Source organism: Scleropages formosus, chromosome 21, assembly GCF_900964775.1.
Source record: "Scleropages formosus chromosome 21, fSclFor1.1, whole genome shotgun sequence".
Classification (NCBI taxonomy): domain Eukaryota; kingdom Metazoa; phylum Chordata; class Actinopteri; order Osteoglossiformes; family Osteoglossidae; genus Scleropages; species Scleropages formosus.
In genome coordinates this window covers 9,810,953-9,828,398 of record NC_041826.1, presented here as the reverse complement: position 1 = coordinate 9,828,398, position 17,446 = coordinate 9,810,953, and the positions used below count along the sequence as shown (strand labels likewise).

General features: G+C 41.9%; 1 protein-coding gene across 4 annotated transcripts; it reads right to left on the bottom strand.

The window, feature by feature from the left end:
- Positions 1–275: 275 nt before the first annotated feature.
- On the bottom strand, positions 276–17,173 carry LOC108920363 (neutral alpha-glucosidase AB-like). Of its 4 annotated transcripts, none has more exons than XM_018729075.2 (25): positions 17,123–17,173; positions 14,299–14,400; positions 13,572–13,680; positions 12,631–12,758; positions 12,125–12,304; positions 11,045–11,107; positions 8,203–8,269; positions 7,867–7,930; positions 7,480–7,576; positions 7,063–7,243; positions 6,627–6,762; positions 6,175–6,410; positions 5,867–5,993; positions 5,614–5,693; positions 5,354–5,494; positions 5,001–5,097; positions 4,658–4,759; positions 4,185–4,428; positions 3,815–3,879; positions 3,593–3,669; positions 3,393–3,467; positions 3,063–3,176; positions 2,784–2,896; positions 2,602–2,702; positions 276–2,383 (listed from the first exon to the last, which is right to left on the bottom strand). In XM_018729075.2, the coding sequence occupies exons 1-25, from the start codon at positions 17,140–17,142 to the stop codon at positions 2,271–2,273; spliced, it is 2,832 nt and encodes a 943-aa protein (XP_018584591.1). In that variant the 5' UTR covers positions 17,143–17,173; the 3' UTR covers positions 276–2,270. The 4 variants fall into 4 exon arrangements, with proteins under 4 accessions (XP_018584591.1, XP_018584592.1, XP_018584593.1 ...); XM_018729076.2 differs by having other exon boundaries at positions 8,203–8,266; XM_018729077.2 differs by lacking the exon at positions 11,045–11,107.
- Positions 17,174–17,446: the final 273 nt, after the last annotated feature.

Sequence of the window (17,446 nt, the reverse complement as noted above, 5' to 3'; positions counted from 1 at the left end):
ATGTCTTTGCTATATATGACTTGATATCTCATTGAAAGCCTTTTTAAACAGATATCAAATAATAGGATTGAGGAAGGTCAGAAGGATTGGTTAACATTTCCCACAACCCCCAAGCACATGGCTTATGCACATCCGTACATGAAGTCACACTTAAGTCTACTCATTACTACCATTTAAGTCAGACCATCGTGTTAAACACAAAAAGCACATTTATAATCAAAAGTCACAAGTGTGAAAAGTTTCAATAAACACAAAGCCATTCGTGATAAGGGAATGTATTCATTTTATTTTCACCTTCTTTAGTCTATGCCTTTGTTTTAGGTTAAACATTTTTGGCAAGGGTTTTAATTTAGGAACGTAAATAATATCAGCCAAGTCCCATTCACCAGTCCTCAGGAATCCATTAATTCACTCAAGATAAACACAATACATTCATTTTCTTCCCTCAAGCACAACAAAAATTTAAAGTGAAACCCTTTTTGTACAACTGAAAACACCAATGTTTTTATTCTAGATAACACTGATTTAAAATAACTGCAGAATACCTGTTCCTTCAGGTTTGTCTGTAAAAATGATATCAGACAACTTGAATTGAAAACAAGGCTTAAGAAGGCAGGTTATTCACATTATTAATAAAGCTATGATTACCAGTGTATCTCTGGACATTTTTGAGGTAATCAGAACACAAAGAGCCTTACTCATAATAATTTTGTATTTAAAATAAGTGGACCTGAAACACTACATTAAAGGACACCCAGACCAAGATGTATTTAAGATGGAAGAAAGGGTGAAAATTTTACTTCATATCTGGTTCTAATCTAAACTCCCAGTTGACTCGTAACAGCCCCAATTTTACAGTTTTTTCCAATAATCAGGCTCAGTATTTTTTTTCCATTTTTACAGATACAGGGAAAAGTGCTCATGTCAAGTGATGCACCACTGTACAATACTGAACTTTCAGATTTTAGTATCTGCTGCATGTGATTAAGGTATTAATAAACACTTATTAAAACTGGATTTTTAAGTTGACATTTTTGTTTTAATATGATGAAATCATAAACCCCCCAAAAATTTCAATAGTTCAGAATTAAAACATTATTTTTGGTGAGCAACTTTTATTAATTTTTGGATTGTTTGTGTCCTCCTCAAGTTTGTTATTCATTCACTTTTGAAAAAAATGCAAATTAGAGAAAGAAACAGAAAGTCCGTCATTGTGACTTAATTGTGTAATCCCAGGAACAAACAGAACAAAGTAGAAAAAATTAAAGTACAATTGACAACGGATTTCTGCTAATAAAAATTTTCCACAAATCTCCTGACTATACTCTGCTGCACTGCCACCCATTAATTGCTTTAATTAGTGCACCATTTCTTGCTGTCGTTTCATGCTGTGTCTGTATAGTTGGCTGCCTTGGTTCTGTCCTGAAACCCAGTCTCACAGATTGCACCATCTGTCAGTCAGTCAGTCAGAGTGTGTGTGTGTGTATGTGTGAATGAGAGAGAGAAACAGGACTTCCCAACTCTGGTCCTGATAGCTGTAGGGTTTGCTTATTCTTACTTAACTTTGGGTCTTCATTCAAGAAACTACAGTGCAGACCACATAAAAGTAACTGTGTCAATCACTAATTTATTTAAACTGCAATAGGATCACATCCCCCAAGGCCTCAAACTTAAAGACGGTATTCATTAATGTGTGATACATAACATCTTCCTGATAGTGCTTAATACGTGTTCCGTGATATCGCTCTATATATATATATATATATATGTATATAAAATCAGATGTAGAAACAATATTTAATTTGTGTAAACGAGATTAATGCGTGGTGTTGGGGGTGTCCCATATTAAGAACTGCATGGGATTTGATCTTTCCACTATTTTTGGACATTCACTCTAAACAGTCTTTAAAATGTGGTCTACATTGTCTGCTTCCAGTCACTATGTAATAAGCATTCTGCACTGTATGTAAAATCAGCAACAAGTAAACACTGACTGCAGATTTTCTAAAACCTGCGGGACGGAAATCCTCGAGGGCCTGAGTTTGGGACCCCTGATCTAGCAGTGCTACAGCCAAGTGTAGCCAATCTTTGTCTGTATGAAGTAGTCCAACTGTAGGTCTAGTGTGTATATCACAAAGTGCCAACACTGTTACTTTTTGGGTGTGTGTGTGTGTGTGTGTGTGTGTGTGTGTCTGAAATGCCTGAATGTGTCACACGTAACACGCACATTGACAGCAGTACTGTCTAGTCTGTGTTCATGCTCCTCTGGTTCACCATTGGAACAACAGGGTCCAGTCAGCCCCAGCATTCACGCCTGGCTTATGAACTGTCAACACTGATGTGGCCTCGTCAAAGTCGAACTCCAATGAAGCCACACTGCCACCTAGGGGTGGGAATAATAATGAACGTGGTTAGTAAACCCCACTTAATTTGGCACCAAGATTTTATTAGTACATTAGTTGTTTGATGACACTAAACAAGAACACAATCAGCAGAGGTAAAAGAAAGACCAGAAAAACAGAGACAGAGACAATTTAAGAAGATCTGAATTATGAAACAGAGGAGGAGGATCAGAGGACAATAGCCTGACAGGGGACTGACCTGATGTCTTCAGTGTAACTGAACTTGGCTTGTGAGCCCCCAGGATGAGCACTCTCTCCACCCAGGAAGCCGTGGAGAACTGAGAGTCAGGTGAGATGTTGCTGTGGACAAGACGAAACATGTCAGGTTATCCAACAGAGGGGTCAACTTGAGATGGCAAGCGCAGATGGACAAACGCTAACCTGGAGGAGAGGGTAGAGTCAGCAAAGATGAAGCGTCTATGAACGAATTGCTTTTTCTGCTCATAGTTAAAAGTGTGACCATCATCGATGTAGAGCTCACCCTCAGCTGTACCCTGAAACAGAAATAATGTCATCAGCTCACTACACACTTTTGAGAACATATACATCATAGCCAAATGGTTTTAAAACACTGTGTACTAGATGTTTTGGAGACACCACTTGAACTTGACGACTCCTGGCACTGTCCCTATACCCTACTGTACTATACGAAGGACACACCTGTGGGCTCAAGGCCACATACAGAGTGTATGGGTCCTTCTCCATGCAGGAGGATGACCGTCGAATGCGGTTCTTCCTGGGAATGATGGAGCCTCCTCGCTGGAACACTGGGATCTGGATGGGGGAAGGTGGTTGAGTACAAATGATGAAATTAGAGACTGCTGATCATTTGGTGATGTTTAGGAAATTGAAACTAAATGCTGTAGACCGCTTTGTATTTAAATTATGTATACCTTATGATGAATCTGCTCTTAACCCTTGTTTCTGTATTGCCGCTCTTCCCATTACCTATGCACCCAGATGCATGTAACATTCAAATGAAGAACTCACAGAGCTCATGGTGACTGGGACATACAGATTCTGACCCCCTTCGTGTCTCTGGAATGTGAAAGCGTCATACCAAACCTAGAAAGGGGGGTGGAGGAGTAGAATGGAACTTAATCATAGTGATCATTTAACTTTACAATGGATCAAACAGATGAGAAAAATTGTGAATATAAATAATGATAATAATAAAGTTTTACACTCACCCCTCCAGTCCCAGGCAGGTACACAGTGACTTCTTTAGACCCCTCATCAGTCACGGGATGAACCAGCAGATCCCTCCCTGGCAAGTGGAGACAGAATACACACTATCTGCAATACTGATGCATTAAGTTCAAAATAATGACCAGCCAATGTTATTACACCTTGAACACCTTGCTTTACTTCATCTTACTTGTCTAGCACCCTGGCCTGTTGCTGCAACTCACCCAGCAAGTACTCATCGTCAATGGTAAAGGTGGTGACATCTTCAGGGTACTCCACCCACAGAGGCCTGTAGCAGAGACCAGACTTTCTGGTCAGAGACACACACACACGCACAGCGACTACAGACAGTAAAGCCACACCAAGGGGTGTATACAGAGAAAGAGGACACGGTTTATTGATCTGCATGCAGCACAGTGGATTAGATGTTGTTGGCTCAAGTACCATTTTGGAAAAAGATAGTAAACATGTCAACTCAGTAAAATACACAGTTCTTTCAAAGAAGAAAAAGTGACGAGTTGCAACGTGTAAGATTTTTTTTCAGGTGTTGAAAGATGATCTAGTTAAAACCCTGTTGTGTTCTGTCCCCCTCACCTCATGACAGGCTGTCCAGTGCCATGGGCTTTGTAGAACAGCAGATACCAGTAGGGAAGCAGTGCATAGCGCTGACGCACTGCCTCGCGAATCAGTGCTGTGTTCTCTGGCCCAAACAGCCAGGGCTCGCGCCGTGGGGTGTCCAGGTGTGCATGGGCTCGAAAAAAGGGCTGGTATGCCCCTGTCTGGTACCATCGCACCAGCAGTTCTGAGCTGGGGGACTTGAAAAAACCACCCACATCAGCTGAGATCCACAGAGGAGGGGAAGGATACAAGAGAGGGTGGGGGTAGAGGAAAAGAAGCGGTTAAGAGAGTGAATCAAATCTATACACATTAAGTGACTTTATGCTCCTCTGCAGTTCAGCACAGATTTCCAGTTTCTACATAAGGCTACTCCTGACATAATCTGTCCCCTGACAGTCCTACTGCTGTAGTCTTGATGTGCTGCAAGAACTGAAGCCCCCTTTTCTCACCACCGCAAAAGGAGATGCCAACCAGCCCCAGGCTGAGGCACATAGGGATGGAGATCTTCAGGTGGCTCCACTCAGCAGCATTGTCTCCTGTCCACACAGCACCTGTTCCACAGCACAGGGAGAGAGAGGATGGGATTACCTCAATGACTGCAGAGTGTGAGGTTCTTTGAACACATTGCCACAAATGACAAGAGAGTCAGTGACTCAGCAGGATGTAGGAAAAGCCATTAATTTCAGAAAATGATTTGAGTATTAAAACATCACATTCGGTGGCAAAGAGACTCATGCATTTCTAGACACTGAATTAAGGGTGAAAAGTGATATGTGCAGAGCCAGTGTTTACCATAGCGCTGAGATCCAGCGAAAAAGGCCCTGGCGAGAACAAAGGGTCTCTCCACACCTCCTGAGCGCTGGATCAGGCCGTCCGCTGTTGCCATTTGCTAAGACAGACCGGAAGGAGTTAGCTCAAAAGTGGAGTCATAAAGCAAAGGGAAGGGGTCAGTGAAAAGGGGTGGGCTGAGTTCAAATCAAGTGTCTGGTAAATGAATGAATGTAGATTTTATCACCCTTATGATATATAATCCAATGTCTGTTCCAGCACCACCCCACTCTGGCCCACATGCACATTTCACTCGATTTCATTCTAATGCTTGGATCCAGCCCCAAGGACTTCCTCCTCTGTCCTTCTCTCCTCACCACGTAGAGGCCGTAGAGATTGTGGATGTCCCGGTGCTCCCAGGACCCATGGAGTGCATCCTTGTGCATTGTGACCTCAGGACCATTGAAGACAGAGGGCTCATTCATGTCATTCCATATGTACAGATTTTCCATTGAGCCCTGGAGAGGAGGAATGGGATGTTAAGAGTCAGAAGTGTTAAACTGTCCCAGAAACAAAATATTGATATAGTTCAGCAAGTGTTGGCCATTAGTCTCCTGTTCAGATTATTGGTTCCCACCTCATACTGGTCGTAAGCAAACATGCTGGCCCACCAGCTTCTCATCTCTGGGTTTGTAAAGTCTGGGTAGCCGGAGGTTCCTGAGGGACAGAAACATCAAGGAGAGATGGTTGTATGGGGTCAGACGCTGTCATCTTTAGCTGAAGATGAACTCTGAAAAAAAAACTTTTTACTATATGCGTTGGAGGGATGTCAAATATCACTCTTCACTGTAAACACAAGCATTTCTTTTCTCAGGCTGAACACTACATACCAGGCCAGCACCAGCCTTCATAGTCACCACCATCCTTGTTTTTCACATAGAGGTTTTTGGAGCGAATCTCCTTGTGGACCCTATATCCACTGTCGACTTTAATGTGGGGGTCTACAATAGCCACCATCTGGAGAGGAAGTGAGGTTGAAAGGCAGAGGATATAGAGAAAAGGATGAAAAGGTGGAACAAACTTTGTACAGAAAAGTCAAAAGATATGAAATACAGAGGAACGGGGTATGTGTGAAGAGTGACTTCAGACACTGGAAATGAGTACAGAGATGTAAAGTGGATGTGGTCAGGTGATGCACCTTGCGCCTCTTGTCTACAAGGCCCTGCAGCATTTCTCGGGGCTGGGAGAAGTGGGCTGGATCCCAGGTGAAATAGCGCTTGCCATCAGCGTGCTCAATGTCCAGCCAGATGAAGTCATAAGGGATGTCATGGTCGTCAAAACCTTGGTCCACACTGCGCACATCCTCCTGGTCCTTATAGTTCCAGCGACACTGGTGGTACCCCAGAGCAAAGAGTGGAGGAAAGGACTGGGTGCCTACCAAAGGAGAAAGCAGAACCCATTAAAATGGAACCACACAGAAGTTAGGAGTTAGCACCCCACTGGCCAGAAGTACACAAGCACCGAGTAGTGAGATGATCTGTCTATAGGTTCTCATTAGTGAAGAGCATTAATCCCAGTTACACATTACAGAATGTGCTTCATTACACACTTAACAAGACCATGATAGCAGAGTGTGGTGCTCCTCCTTACCTGTCAGAGAGGCGTACTGCGCAAAAACGTCTGTGGGTTTGGGTCCCAGCATGATGAAGACATCAATGATACCACTCTCTGAAATCCAACGGACGTCTGTCTGTGCCACCTTGCTGGGGGCCTGGACAGAGTCCGTCTGAAAGGAAAGGAAAGGAAAGAGAGGGAATATACTTTAACTGTAGAAGAGGTCCAAAACTTTTTCAGATAAAGATCTGTATAATGTACCTTACCTTGCAATGCCAACAAATTTATGGCAAAAAAACTCCATAAGACTGTGCCCAACAAATTTTCTGCTAGCCAGACACATTAGTCACCTATAATGGCATGCCACACAGCTGGTGTGGGACTAAAGGAGAGAGCGTTACACTTGTGAGGTCAATATCGGGGAGGGTAAATGGCCAGGTCTGTCAACCAAACCTCATATCCTTGAACTCACATTCTCCGCAGCTTTGGAACTGATGTCCACCCATGTCTCGGCCGCATTGAGCCAGAAGATGCCCATGGTCCTCTGGGTGCTGTGTGACAGCAGTACTGGTACGGAGCCGTACAGAGCCATGGGGTTATAGAGTTCATACTGGAACACGTCCAGGTTGTACAGCCTGTACGGGTCGTGCCCACTGTGACAGTAACAACCAACAGTCAGTCCTCCCAACAGGCACATAGGCAACTCAATGAGACAGTCAGACATTAGTAAATTACGTGTATATCACCGCAAACAGTCAATAGTGTATCTGAAAGATTAAAGTCCTGCCAGTCCAAACAGACAAAATAGTTTGAGGATACTGCATACTGGTCCTGAGAATGAGAGTCTTGTCACCGTTGTGGTCAGGTGGTGACAGGACTCCAGACTCACTCTGTGGTTTTGAGTCTGAGGTTCTCTGCGTGTTCTGGAATTCCATATACGTGTTCCACACCAGGCAGAGAAAAATCCATACTGATGGCGGTTGGTCCTAGGACACAGGAGAGGAGGGTTGAAGAAAACTACATTCATTTTGATTCATTCAAAAATAGGACAATTTAGAAAAATGGCACTCAATAATGATGTTTGATGACTAAGTGATGACTGCTGCTAATCCTAATCCTGCTCATCAGAAGCAGAACTAACTCTGCAATGCTCCTACAATATTTTTTGATGATTTTAAAACTGCTCCTAGTGGCCTTTCAACCATCGTTCAGTTCAGCAGAGTTGAAAACAATGTCCCTGTACAACAAGGGAACAAGGGGGTGGGCACAGCCATACCGTTCGGTTTGCTGTCTGTGTGGGACTTGAAGGTCTCTTCCCACATATCAGCCTGGTCCTCTTCCTTATCGCACCATAAACAGGGATAGAGACACACAGAATATGTGAGTTGACCTATTCCACTTAAATCTGTATAATTGTTATTCAAATAAGGTAGGCCCCTGACAGCATTTTCAAAACAAAATAATAAATCACAAACATTATGCAACTGAAGATGCACTGTTAAAACTCTATTCAAAACTCCCATATTATTCTACTATTTCAACACACAAAGAAGTTGCCATGATCCTCCCAGTACGGCAGGTTGTATGTATGCAGAAAAGAGTTAAAACACACCTTTTCATAATTCTGGTCCTCTGCATCCTCTTCAGCTTCTACCTCCTCTGAGTCATTTTCGCTGCTACTATTACACAGAGATGGATAAAGAGAAAAAAATCATAAGTCAAATATTATTCTGGCGAGAGAAGGAAAAAGATCATGAAAGCGGAGGCCTTGGATAAGTGCAGCTTCTCACACACCATCGAGACACATAATTAAGTCACAGGGCCAGCTGGTAGTGTATTGGTTAGAGCTGCTGTCTTTGGATCCTAAAGGTTGCAAGTTTGAGTCTCACCTCCAGCTGTAATACCCTTGAGTAAGGTACTTCCCCTAAATTGCTCCAGTAAAAGTTACCCAGCTATATGAATAGGTAAATAATTGTAAGGAGCTTAACGCTGTAAGTCGCTTTGGAGAAAAGTGTCAGATAAATGTAACTTCCCACTTGGAAGGAAGAAATAAAAGTAACATTTACAGGTAGACAGTCTCTCTGGTGGTGGCGCTGAACAAACTGATGTCTAATCCTTTATTCTTCCAGGTTTATTATACCATAAAGGCCAGGTTTAAAAATAAAAAGAAACAAGCAGCCATATTTCCATAATTTCTGACCCTCTCATTTCTACTCTGGAACTATGTTAAAACTGACATTTTGATTTGGGGCTTTCCAGGCCCTTTATGGTATAATAACCCAAAGTGAAAAAGGAGCGGCATCCACGTGAGGGTGAATTATAAAAACAAGACGATCAAGAGCATGGTTTACCGCAAACATCTCAGATTTGCCATTCCCCAGTAAAAGACGAAAACTTCTGAAGACGAGATTATAATGTTTTAAAATATAAAAGTCCTCACTGCAGAGCAACTAACCTTTTTATTTATGTATTCACAACTTCTCTGAATCTACGGTTTCATCAGATAAACATTTACATATGTTAATACAGCACTTTTTTCAACACTATGGCATTAAAAACTTCCACAAAAATTAATATTACCTATACTTAGCATTAATTACCAGATAAGTGTCCAAAATTATTTTGTAACGTACCAGAAGTGCTTCACATTAGGTAAAACAAAACTAACTAAAGTTTGCAAGCAATCTCTGGTTTCTCTATCGCATAGACTGAAAGTGTGACTATAAACTATTATTTAAAAAAGAACACATACTAAGTTATCCATCGTTCTTATATGTGGGTAAAAGCAAAGACCAATAAACAGGAACACAAAATCATAATCATTGCTATCAGACAATGCTGGCTTTTGTATGCATGTTTACGACGATTAGCAGGATAAGCGTGTTACTACGTATTACTACCCCCAGCTCAGGCTCAGAGGAATCACAGCCCTGAACGTGATGTGAGCAGAAAGCACCATGACACAAGACTCTAAAGGAGCGTTATTTCTACAGAAGCACTTGTTAAGTGGCTAGCAGCAAATGTCCTAGAAAGCAGCATTTGGCAGAGCAGCCAGAGTAGTGTGAGAACCTGGTGGTTGTTTGCATGCAGGTGATGCTTGGCTTTGGAGTGCAGCTCTCTGCCATGGTCTCAACAGGGTATGCATGCTGGGTATCACCAGTACCTTGACCCACAATGGTTTCAAACCCTGGAGAACTCAGCACAGACCCAGGGCTGACATTTTTTAAGTACTTTATTACTAACTGTTGAATTCCCTTTAGTATTATTAAGGCTATGAGTATGGTAAAGATGATCAAATGCTCCTGGACAGGGAAGATGAACTCTGGATCAAGGTGTTCTGACAATTCTAGACACAAAGAATAAAGGCTGGGTTTCACCAAGGTATTTAATACTTTAAATATTTAATAATGAGAGCCATACAGGAGAAGCACTCACACTGCCTTCAATGAAACACCAACTTGATTTTATCTTTAAGTTCACACTATATAAACAGTGCAATGTAGATTGAAGTATAATCATGGTAGAATGCCACCAACAGGGGCATGTCAGCATGTTTTAAAAATCTGTTACAATCATCCTCTAACAATGGCAGGATGTGAATATAGGCGTAAAAACTTCACCAGAATCAACATTACACACACTCATAAAACCAAGATAAATAATATTATAATTGAGTCATTTTAAATGTGTGCATTTTAATGTTGTTTCACGTTAATAAAAAATAAGTCAGTACACACACACACACACACACACACACACACACACACACACAATCTTCTGAATCAGCTTGTCCCAAGTGGGGTCATGGCGAACAGGAGCCTAACCCAGCAACACAGGGTGCAAGGCTGGAGGGGGAGGGGACACACCCAGGATGGGACGCCAGTCTGTCACAAGGCACCCCAAGCGGGACTCGAACCCCAGACCCACCGGAGAGCAGGACCCGGTCAAGCCCGCTGTGCCCCCCTTAATAAGTCAGTTTTTTTTTTTTTTTATTATTATAGCATTGTCTGAGGTTTTCAGAGAAACTAATCCACAAATAAAAGAAGAGACGTCTGTATTATTAAACTTTTACTGATTGTAACTTAGCAGTAAAAGTGACTTTGGATTCATAAACAAATCAAACTACAAAAAGATTTATGGTCCCAGTTGGGCTCATGATGTGAGGAGCCAGTGTACACAGTCACCATGGTTATGAGTGGTAACAATCCAGAGCAACATAAGCAAACTTCCAAAATTATCAACTTTGCACATTTTTTGCAAAATATGCTGACATGATTATACTTCAGAAACAAGAACGTACTGTCTAGGGAAACGGTGTATTCATATTTCCCAGGAAGAGTAAAGAAGCACAATGACCGAGAACCTCTCTTCACATAGGGACAAACACATTGACCATTCCATACAATACAAAAACTTTACACATTAACGTACAACCAAGAACAAGGCGGAATTACCTAGAAAAAATGTTCTTGATAGTATCCCACATGCTACCGACTGTGCTACTTATTTTAGAGAGGCTGAAGGTTGCCAGGAAGGAGAGGAAGTGAGGAAAAAGAGCATAAAAGGGGGAGAGAGACAAAGAACAAATGATGAGTTCTGCTGTCCTTTCACTGGGAAAAGCACTGAGAACTCTGCTTTAGGTTCACGTGTAAATTCAACTGAAATAGGAAAATAGTCAATTAAAAATGTGCTTCAACTGAATTTAATACAACACTTAACTTGACAAACAAGTTATTTAATTCATTAACATTTTTTGTCCTTTGGTCGGTAATAAACCAGTGACATCACATGACCCATACTAATGAGAGCAAGAAAAAGCTCAGTGGACACAGAGACACTGGTGCCCCTCCATGGAAGGATTTTAATTTTGAACTTTCAGTCATTTGTGCCATCTTACAGAACCATAAATTAGATGTTCCCTGATTCCTTCACTTCACTCTGTTAGGTTATTAAAGAAAGCAAAAATGATTGAATGTAAGTCTCCACAAGTGGTCCACAAAACATACGACACTGCATTTGTGGTTTTTGCCCCATTTAACAGAGTTTAACTCACATCCCAACACCTTAAACTGTACCCACCCTCTGAAACCTGTACAAGACAATTTGTATTTGCTTAATTCCTTCCTGCGCTCAAGACTTAACACCATCATGGCCTTAGTTTGCTCCAATCTGGCAGTAAAAATTACAGCATCAAAGTAAAAAATGGGCTGTTGCTGGGAAAGCAGAGTTTCACACCACAAACAGCAGTCATCCAAAAGAGTTAGTTGATAGTCGTAGTAATCTAGAAGCCAAACATCCACACAAGCCCAGAATCATAGGAAACAGAAGGAGCCGACAGGGAAGAAACAACAAAATGTGACCATAAGATCAATGCAGGGAAATATGACTGTGCTGCTCATACCAATCCTGTGCACTTCCTTGCACATATTAGGAAATCTGTCCCCACAAAACAGATGCCATCTTTATAGATCCTCACAGACTTGGCCAGCATGACAGGGCACTACGGCATTCTGTGAGGGTCTGCTGCAACTCACGTGTCCTTGCGTGGGCGCTGGTGCTCGAAGGCCAGCAGACCGCGGGAGTTCACCGAAAGCAGGACATGTGGGCCCTCCACAATGTCCAGGCGAAAGGGCCGGGCGCTGACCACGAGGTGGCGGGCGTCCGCACCCAGGGACAGCACCACACCGCCTTCGTCCTGAGAGACCAATGAGAGGCTGTGGAGGCCAGGAAGGTAATGGGGAGGTTACAACACATGACAAGAGGTCTCTCATGCAACTTGTATCTCTCATGCTCTTTCTCCCCCTAGTGTCAGCATCATTAATTCCCCAAAATACCCTCATCCTTAATACGTTGTGTGTCAGACATGGTATGTGCCAAACGTGCACTTTCATTAGATGAAATCTCACCAGAAGCACTGCCTTACTCTTGAGAAAATTAGCATGCTTGAGTTTTCGGCTCTGTTCCACACAGGCTTCCCTGACAGCAGAGGGGTAATGGACTACTTCCCTTCCACGGAGTCATTCCCAACCAAGACACTCACGGCTCAGTAGGAGGGTCGGCGATGAGAACATCTGGCACTTCGAACCGAGGTCTCAGGGGCTTCAGCTCGTTGATCTTCAGCCGAGTCATGTTTCCCTGTAGCCTGTAGAGCTCCAACAGCAGCCTGACCTGTTGATAAGTACAGTCAATTCTGCTATATCATGACACTTGTGTTCTTACAAAACATCACACTGATAATTCTAGTAGTAAAACTAACGGTAAAATGGGTCAAATGAGGTTGGGGCAGAGCACACACAGCACAATAATCACCTATGAAAAATTTATAGAGCACCAAAAATTAAAAAGAAGACTAAAACTTAGCATAATTTGCTGCAAATAAATGATAAAGTACATGGGAATAATGAAAGAACATGCAGCTTGTCTTTATTCTTTTGTTTCTTTGAAAGTCCTTCATAACAGCCAACATCTGCTCCCGTGTTACGACCTTCCCGTCACAATTTCCACTTTGACCACCCAAGTGCTTTCAAACACTTATGAGTCTGACCATCCATAAACATAACATGTAAGGAATTGTGTCGCTCGAGTTTTAATTTGTGGGATGGTATCATGTCATTCACAAATCGTGCCATAAAAAATTAATTGCATTCCACTGTTAAATGTTCACATGATATGTTCAGGTCACTGAACCCTAGAGGACAGTACAGGTAAAGAATCCCCCCAGTCTGCATTAAGGGAACGGAGCAAACCTGTCAGACTCTGGTAGAACATTTGAGGCGGGTCTGTCTATTTCCTTTACCAGTCCTTTGCACAGCTCAGTCTCTTGACATTTCAGGAGGAACGTTTTAACCGACTCCATCAAGTCAATGACTTATCTATTCAGATCTGCTCAGAATTTGGCTGGAACCAAAGCCTGCAGATAACACAGGCATTCAGGAGTACTCCATAACCACAACTCAATTCTCAGTTTTAGGCCAGTCAAACCTTGTTGTTGTCATTGATGAGCTGCAGGGTCAACCGTGTGTTGCTGAGTTCAAGTGTTTCCAGCAAGGCCCGGTATGGGGAATGGCCTGGGACAACATCCCTCATTCTCCTGTGGACACAACAAGCAAACAAAGTGCTCAGAAGGTCTCACTCCATTTCTCCACATTTTCAGAAAAAAATTTACCCAAGTGTCACATTCTAGAGGATGTACTCAAACACAACAATATCCCTGCTGTGCGCTCACTGCTGCCTACAAGCTGAATTTCAAAGAGAAAAAAGGTTCCTGAAACAGGAGATACCTGGACTCTTTCACTGTGCTCACCTGTTACTCAGGAGCCAACACTTGTAGGCAGAATGCCGGGGTAAATTTAGGTTTACACTTATTCATTTAGCAGACAGTCCAAAGCAATTTACAATTCAGAATAAACAAAATTACAGGCACTAACGCGTTAATGAAAGTACAGAAAAATAAGTCTGATGTCACCATGCTATGTTCACATCCCTCAAGTAGCTGCATGTAGAAGTGACATTCAAATGGCAAATACACAGATAGTCATAGCAGATGGTGCTGGACTCATTTATAGAGGTTTCAGGAGAGAAATTACACTTGGTTTAAAATAAATGAGTCTGAGACTGTTATTCAGTCCTAGGAAGGATTCAGCAGTTCTGAGGATCAGTGGGAGTTTGTTCCACTATTTGCCCATTGCTAAGGGCACCAGTTACTCACTTGCAGAAGCTACTCTGGATACAGGTCTTGAAGTTGCTGCGATCCACTGCCTGGATGCCACTGAGGACCACGGCCAGCCAGACAGCAAGGAGACAGCTCATTCTGGGGGGATTCATACAGATGAGCGAGAGTTCTATAAGAATTCTAATGAAACCCATTTAACCAAAAAAGCAAGCCGTTTCAGTAACATCACTGATCTTGGGAAATTAACAATTTAAGAACATTCTAAATTAACTATTAATCAATGTATTTGTTATTTTCTTTCTCTACTGAGACACAGACCAGGGAATTATTTCTAATGAGGTGCTTTAAAGTGTTTTGAATGGACCTCTGCATCAGAATGTGTGTAAAACTATGTTACATGTAAAACATACTGGAGGTAAAGATCCTAACGCTGCATTTATCCAGTAAGAACTCAGTGTAGTCCAATCAGTCCTGTCTTACTGAAATGTACAGTGATGTACAGAACAAACCTGCTTATTCACAAAGCTACACAGTATACTGTTACTGTAAGCAGATTAGCACTGCTTTTAAAGGACTTGGATGGAAAGAGGTCTGTTCTAAAAGAAGAAGAGTTATCCTGTCCAACAAATCAGCAGGCAGCAAACCAGTTGGAGCTGCAATCTCAGATTGAAAGGGCCCAGGTTCAACTCTCACCTCCTGCTGTAGAACTCCTGAACCAGTTACCCAACCTGAAGCAAATGACAATATACTGAAAACAGTTATTTGATTTATTACTGCTCCTGTAGCTAAGGTCCAGTGTCTCCAGTCTAATTTCCTGAGTCTAATGTCTGTTGCATTTATCTTTATTTATTTATTTTTTACAAACTGAATTGTATATTCTATGTGGCACAGAGATCCAAAGAGAAATGGAATTTTGTTCCCCTTGTTTGCGTAACTCACATACAGGCAGAATGACAACAAAGTTGACTTTGAAGTGATACAGTATATGAACAGGTAAATCACTAGAAGCCACCTTAGAGAAATTTATCAGCTAAATTAAGAAATGTCAATGTTAGCTCAACATTTCACCTGTATTTTCATTATACAAGAATAACGAAATTTAATACAGACAGGCCGGCATGTTCTGATTTAAATCTAGAAGGCAGCCTCTTACAATCCGTTTTTAAAATCAAGTGACCACATGGGAAGTACCTAACCGTTCTCACAATGTAACGTCTGATTTTTACATGTATTAAATTTAGCTGATGCTTTCAAGCGACTTACAATCTCAAACTCTCCTTCAATTATTTATCCAACTGAGTACCTTTACTGGAGAAATTTAGGGTAAGTACCTTGCTCAAGGGTACTACAGCTGGAGGTGGGATTCAAACATTAATTTTACATTTATTCATTTAGCATACGCTTCTCTCCAAAGCGATGTACATCTCATAGAAAATACAATATATGCACTACCTTAGGAGAAAGACAGACATAGTTGCAGATGTGTGATTCTTAAGTACAGTTAGTTTCTTTCTTTCACCATATGTACCAATGTTCATCACACGAGTAGCTCCATAAAACTTTATCAGAATATCAACGATTCCTGATCACCTTCCTAGTAATTTTATTTTGGAGATACATATAAACATTTATGTTACATTACAGGAGTAAAAGTGTAAAGGACTGATCCGGGCATGATCTTAAAGTTATAGCGCGTGAACATTTACACCTTACATGAACTTAAGACATGATGGGCGAAGCGAGTCTGGAAGAGGTGAGTCTTAAGACCCTTTTTAAACGTGGACAAAGATTCAGCAGTTCTGAGTGAGAGAGGGAGGTCATTCCACCACAACGGAGCCAGAAGCGAGAACCTCTGCACTTTATCTTTCGTGCGTGGGAGCACCAAGCGGGCAGATGTGGAAGAGCGTAACACTTTGGTTGGCGTGTAGCGAATGATCAAGCCTTGTAGTCTAGATAGCTGGGAACAATTCTACTGATGCATTTGTAAGCCATAACCAGGGTCTTAAATTTGATCCAGGCAGCTAAAGGAAGCCAGTGCAGAGAAACGAGTAGAGGAGATACATGGGAATGCTTCGGCAAGTCAAACGACTCGAGCAGCAGCATTCTGTATGGGCTGTAGAGGTTTGATGATGGCAGTAGAAGGAAGGCCAGACAGGAGAGAGTTGCAGTACACTACACACACAGGTAGTGTATATATAAAATGCATACAAACATTTACTCATTTAGCTAACTCTTTTCTTCAAAGCAACTTAATCATTAATTAAGTTAATGTTACGCGTAAGCCTTCTCTTAGTGAAAGGAATGGGGTCATAAAACCCCACACTTTGCTTCCAACGTCCTTATTCTTAATCTACAAACGATTTAGTAGCACAGAAACTTAAATGTACAGATTTTTAACGAGCAATTTTAAAAAAAATGCATGAATGATGAAATGAAAAAAAATGGTCAGACTGACTGAGTAAAACACACCAGGCGATGCAAACGTTGTTAGCCAATGAAACACAAAAATAAACATTTTACATTTAAATATAACAAACATTAACATTTAAACCAGATACAAGTACCCGAGTGAGGTGAAGAGAAGATTTACCTGTGTTGTGTAAGGTTCTTATTAATAAGGCACAGGTCAGTGTGTGTGTCCGAGCTGCTGCTGCTGCTGCTGCCTGCTGCTGCTGCTCGCCACCCCCCCGACCTAGGCTAGCTGTTCCCCTTGTGCTAGTTCTCAATAACACCCAGAAATAACACACAGTCGTCACCAGGAAGAACTACTGTCATACCAACCCCGTAATTTGCGCTATAAAACATATTCAAATTCATAATTAAATATTTAGTTTAATCTCATTAGAGAGCTCAACATTACCGTTGAATGAAGGCCGCCATCTTGATCCGGATTTCACCTTTGACCTATTTCACTCCTCCCACTACCTCTCCACAACAGCATTTTCTACTGGGAGAGCATCTAAAACTCAAATCATCCAGTCCGGTCGGTGTCGCTGTACGTACATGAGGTTTTTTTTTTTTGTTTTTTGGCCGCGTTATCATTCTTGATGGTACCCGATGACGACACAGCGCTATAAAATAGATCGAGAAGGGTGGGAGGTCTCTTTGCTGGGTGTGAGCTGTCTGAGTTCGGTGGTGTGCAAGATTTTGTAGGGTGAGTCCCCCCCATATTTTAAAGAAACGT

Coding starts and splice junctions, on each gene's coding strand:
- LOC108920363 (XM_018729075.2), bottom strand. CDS start 17,142: ATGGCGGCCTTCATTCAACG. Junction 3,177..3,392: donor TCCCAGTCACCATGAGCTCT/GTGAGTTCTTCA, acceptor TCCCCCATCCAG/ATCCCAGTGTTCCAGCGAGG. Junction 2,703..2,783: donor GACTCTACCCTCTCCTCCAG/GTTAGCGTTTGT, acceptor TCTTGTCCACAG/CAACATCTCACCTGACTCTC.